Source organism: Somniosus microcephalus, chromosome 19 (genome assembly GCF_052327205.1).
Source record: "Somniosus microcephalus isolate GS21.2 chromosome 19, FLI_Smic_1.0, whole genome shotgun sequence".
Taxonomy (NCBI): Eukaryota; Metazoa; Chordata; class Chondrichthyes; order Squaliformes; family Somniosidae; genus Somniosus; species Somniosus microcephalus.
Genome location: NC_141005.1, coordinates 67,074,487 through 67,079,647, shown reverse-complemented (window position 1 = coordinate 67,079,647; position 5,161 = coordinate 67,074,487). Strand labels below are relative to the sequence as shown.

The 5,161-nt window shown below is 40.5% G+C and overlaps 1 protein-coding gene across 1 annotated transcript; it reads left to right on the top strand.

Moving 5' to 3' along the window:
• The first annotated feature begins 859 nt into the window (after positions 1 to 859).
• LOC147104583 (immunoglobulin lambda-1 light chain-like) lies at positions 860 to 4,668 on the top strand. The gene is made up of 3 exons (XM_085961974.1): positions 860 to 981; positions 1,119 to 1,463; positions 4,007 to 4,668. Exons 1-3 carry the CDS (start codon positions 933 to 935, stop codon positions 4,327 to 4,329), a joined length of 717 nt encoding a protein of 238 aa, XP_085818100.1. The 5' UTR covers positions 860 to 932; the 3' UTR covers positions 4,330 to 4,668.
• Positions 4,669 to 5,161: the final 493 nt, after the last annotated feature.

Sequence of the window (5,161 nt, the reverse complement as noted above, 5' to 3'; positions counted from 1 at the left end):
CACTGGATAGAAGTGATATAGTTCCACTTATGGATTTAAGATAAGCAGAATTGCTAACATGAGACACCAGACTCCAATGCAATGTTATGACTCACTGGGGTAATTTTGACGTTAGACGGTGGTGTAAAGCTCGCGAAATCGGCTCGGCCACCCATTAAACATTTTCCCGATTGTCGGTCCATTGAAATCAAATGCAATAGCAAAATGACTGCCAACATCTCACGTTCACGTGCTGTTAGCGTCCTTCTGACCAAATTTTGTACCTCATTCCAATAGCGCAGATATATCAGGCATATCTACCAAAAATATGCATGCAAGATCGTCAGAATCATCTCCCGGTGCTACGTGCTCTGCAAGAATTTATAGCGAAATGTTTCATCCGCCGGGTGCTTTGGATGAGAGAGCTCCAGTACGCAATACCTAATATTAGCATGTGAGACCATGGTTCCGAAATGATTTTCTTAGGTGCACGTTTCAGGTGGAATATATCTTTTCCTTCTCCCTTGGTATCTAAAATGCTCACGAATATTATGATATAAGTTAGGAAAGTGTTTTCAGTTATATCAGGAATATGATACTGCATCGAAAAATATGTAATTTAAATGAAAAATGTTACGGATTGGGTCAAATTGGATACCAAGAAAAGTGTAAGGTAAATTATTCTTAATTATCTTTAAAAAAATAAATCAAAATATGCAGAATCAACAAAACACGAATACCATCCCTCACCTTCCTGCTAGATTGCGATTAAATTGACAGAAAATAAGAATCTGGCAGCTTCTGATTGGCATCAAAGTGTAGCCTGATTTGCATAAATATGAAGCATGTCGCAACACCTCTTCACACGGTTCATAAGCAGAGTTGGAGAGGAACTTTAGAACACATTTCATCTGGAAACTGTTGGTGTGTCTGAGCTCCTTCAATTCTTTGCGATGTCTTTCTGGACCCGTGTTGTCAGTGTGTTGGTGTTTTGCGTAGTTTGTGAGTATTTTGCTTTCACTGCCTGATTAGATTTCACCTTGAAGATTATGTACTGCGAAACTTCTCACTCCATTTTAATTGCAGGATTACTACTCTCATTGTCCTGCCTCTTTCCTGACATTGGTCCTTATTTTCAGATTTAAACGCGCAAGTTACGGTAAACCAGCCGCTTTCGATGTCAACTTCTCCGGGAAAGGACGTTCAAATAAGTTGTACCCTGTCCGGTGCCAGTTTAGGAAGCGGTGGTGTCTCCTGGTACCAGCAGATCCCTGGGCACACGCCCCGGCTTCTAGTCTTCTATTGGTCGGGAAGCACCATTTACAGAGGGCCGGGTATTTCAGAACGGTTCTCCGGCTCCGTATCAGGCAACACGGGAACTTTTACAATGTCGAATGTACAATCAGAGGACGCTGCGGACTATTACTGTGCAATGTGGTCTAGCGGTCTAAACTTCGGTAAAGGAACGAGACTGAGTATTGGCCGTAAGTAAAATCACTTCATTAGTGCATTTCCGTTTTGTTAACCTGATATTTTTTTTACCGAATCTCCCTTAGCACCTCAGTTGGAAGTAACACATCCTAAATGGGCAAATGACCGTCCAGTTTTAGAAGTTTTCACCCGTTGTTACTTCAGGTTGTATCCTCGCTTGGTGCTGAATTCACTTATCCCAAACTAGGATAAGAATTGAACTCCAAGTCGCCGAGTTACGCAATGGGAATGATCAATCAATGTTCTCTTCCTAGTTGTTGTGCTCGAAGTTGCGTTGACTGCATCTCGGGTGAGAGTCGAGCCACGGAATGATGTCCGGTCACAAACCCTACTAACAGTCATTGTCTCGGCTCGCATGAGAAGTACGGGCGAGCGACTGGCGCCCATGCAACCACAGTCCAGTGGACGCCAACGCTTTTAGGAGAAGAATGCAAATTGGAAGGAATCAAATTCTACAACGTATCTTAAATTCTGTTTCCAAGGAAATACCCTGTAATATCCCTAAACGCACTTACTTGAGCTAATTACCGTGTCCCTGATCTGCTTTAGTGTTGATTTGATAGGCCTGGCATTATTCATAATAATAAGACTTAAATTTGTTCAATAATTTATACGATTTGATTTCATATTTTTGAAATGATATTCGTTTTCAACAGCGTCAGTGGAGAGGATTAGTAATCTATTGAGTGATATGCTCTCGCAATGTATTAGCTGCGTTAGAACAAGTTCGTTCGAGTGCTCTTGCATTTCTCCTAAAATATCCAGCACAGTGAAGTTTCCTGCAACGTTTACGACGTGACTAATGCATGGAGATTGGAGGCAATCCCTTTTCTACTAATTAAAATAATTACAACTGTCTTGCCCCTATAGCTCAGTAAACTAATGGGAATGCTGGAAATTATTCTAGTCCCTGTTTTTAGCGATATCATGCGAAATAGTGAACAATTTCTAAAGAAAATATACCATCCAGAGGAACTGAATGAGTGAATGAACGAGCGAATAGACGCATTTAGACTCCTGCTATCGCAGAGCGCTCCTTCCCCGCGTTGAACTAGTACCATGCGATATCCTGATAGAATCGACATGTATCTTCACCGTTGTTTTGTTTGATGTTTAAAATGAGAGGAACCACTTTAGTTTAGACTGTTTAATGACTTTGTTAAACTACGGAAGAATTTCACAGCATTGTTACATCGCGTTGATACATTAATATCTCAGAGCCAAATTTTAATCTGAATGCCGTTTTAAACCAAAAGTGGGCAGTAAACAAAACAGTGAACAAGAGGGCCGTTCGATCAGTAAGGACCCGATGTGTTGTAGTTGAATTCCCCCATGCTTATTATTCTGTGCGTTTAAACCTTTCATATGTTTGCTTGGAGATTTCCCTCCGCACTTCCTGAGCTTAATGTTTACGCGAATAGTGTGACCGATATCTTCCCATCCTTCATCTCAATCCATACGGGTTGATGATCGCTGTCTGCTTAATGTGAATTTTGTAATTTTTGGGTAATTTTTTAATTGCGATGCTTATGGGGTACGATGTGAGATAATAATGCGCGCTCACACTCTCAGTGTTTGGAATGTGAATTTCCTGCAGTGAAATAAATTGTGGAATGAATCACGGGGTCATCGCAACAAAAACATGTAAAAACCTGTAAGTAAAACTAAAGTGCATGTTTAGTATGAGTTCAGCACCAACCCGTATTAAAACAGTTGTAAATCTGCTTGAAGTATTACAATAGAAAGACTTCATTGTTCTGCCCAAATAATGAAAGGAGCAAGATTCGCAGTTCCACTGCAGAAATCTCAGCTCAGTTAGTTGCTTTAATGCACAAATTATTATTTTGAAAATGCGTAGAGCGTTAAACTTTTTAAATCTGATAAATAGTTAGTTTACACTGCAGGTTTAGTGTTGGCGCCATGCGATTGCTGCTTGCAGTGACTAAGGCGGTTAGAATTAAAACCGCCAAGATGTTTTATCTGTATTACATTGCCTGTGTGTCTGTACATGAAGGACATTATGTCCCTATATTCATAAAATACATAAATGATATGTCGATCTCTCTACTTGATGACTTAACATCTGAACCATGTGAACGCATCACAATAAGATATAAGAAGGGTCGGTGGAGTAGATCTTGACACTGTGCGATACTGTAAAACGGGTGGTAGTGAATCGGCAGCCCCTTTAAATTTCTCCTGATCATTAGTTAAAAGAATTAAATGGAAATAAAAAATGCAGAGAGAGGTAAAACGCGCCCGCGATTCACTATCATCAATTTCACACTATCGCACAAAGTCAATATTTATCCCAGTATTTTTAAAGAAAATTATTCCCCGGAGCATTTCAGCTGACAAATAATTAAAGTGCCCATAGTATGAATGTAATATTTTAAAAGATGTATATTGCGAAGAGATCTATTTATTACATTGACTGGATTGATGCAATACAAAATATATTATTTTGAACAAATATTATGCTTCAACCGAAGCTATTCTCCAACACGACTAAACCGTGATCGTTTGTTTTAAACAGAACCGCAGGAACCATCGGTCTCCGTCCTTCCGCCTTCATCGGATCAAATCGCAGCAAAGAACAAGGCGACCCTGGTGTGTTTGGTGAACGGCTTTAACCCGGGCGCTGTGGAGATTGAGTGGACTGTCGATGGCAGTGTGAGAGGGAATGGTGTTGAGACCAGTCGGATCCAGCAGGAGACGGACAACACGTTCAGTGTGAGCAGTTATCTGACTCTGGGAGCCTCAGAGTGGAACTCACATGAGCTTTACACCTGTGTGGTAAAACACCAGACTCAGGCAAACCCGCTTCAAACAAGTATCACCAGATCCAACTGTGTCTGATTTCAGAAACTGTACTTCACCGAGCTCAGAAAGTTTTTTCATCCCCATTCGTTTCATTCATGTGACAAATAAGGGTAGAAATTGATTGCATTTCGGCGGTTTAAGAAAATTAGCCATTGCGTTTGGATATTTTCTTTTAAGACTTGTTAATTTAAAATTCTCTTCGATCGAAAGATTTTCGGTGTTCATTGAAACCTCAATGTTAATTAATCTAGGTTATATGCATCCAATAACGTTAATGAAAAGGCAACAATATTATTGCTACCTAAGAATTTGCTTACTGCTAATCTTTTCTAATACAGCTGTTGAATAAAATCATTGAACCAATCTCAAATGCAATACGGTTTTCCGTGTCTTTTATTTCTGATCCAAAATAAGTCAAATCTATAATGCAAGTGTTTTCAGGCTTGTTTTTCGGTTTTATTAAAGCTCGCGTAATTAGGCGTGTGCTGAGTTATTTTTAAAGGCAGCAGTGTGTGACTGATGTGTCGATGTGGCGCTGCACACACACTGGCGCGCGGTTGAATGCGTTCATCCATATTTCCCAAACCATGGGGGGTGAAATTGGTCTTAGTCAAAAGGGCAACATTGGCGATAGCAAATCGGCAGCCCGTTTTACACTGCCGCCCGATTTTCTTTTCTATTGACTTCAAGAAGAACTCTTTCACCCCCATATTTTAACTGAATGCGGAAGCTTTTCAGTTTGCTGCCGCCAGTAAAGCGCTGGATCAGCTGTAGATTTTGGAGCATCCTATCTTTCATTTCATAGAATCATGCAATGATACAACACGGACGGAGGCCATTCGGTCCACAGTGCCTGTGTCGGCTCTTT

What these genes read in the sequence shown, in the direction of transcription:
- LOC147104583 (XM_085961974.1), top strand. Translation starts at nt 933, where the DNA reads ATGTCTTTCTGGACCCGTGTTGTCAGTGTGTTGGTGTTTTGCGTAGTT. An exon ending in GTTGGTGTTTTGCGTAGTTT is followed by an intron (nt 982 to 1,118) that starts GTGAGTATTTTG and finishes CCTTATTTTCAG; the next exon opens with ATTTAAACGCGCAAGTTACG. An exon ending in AACGAGACTGAGTATTGGCC is followed by an intron (nt 1,464 to 4,006) that starts GTAAGTAAAATC and finishes TGTTTTAAACAG; the next exon opens with AACCGCAGGAACCATCGGTC.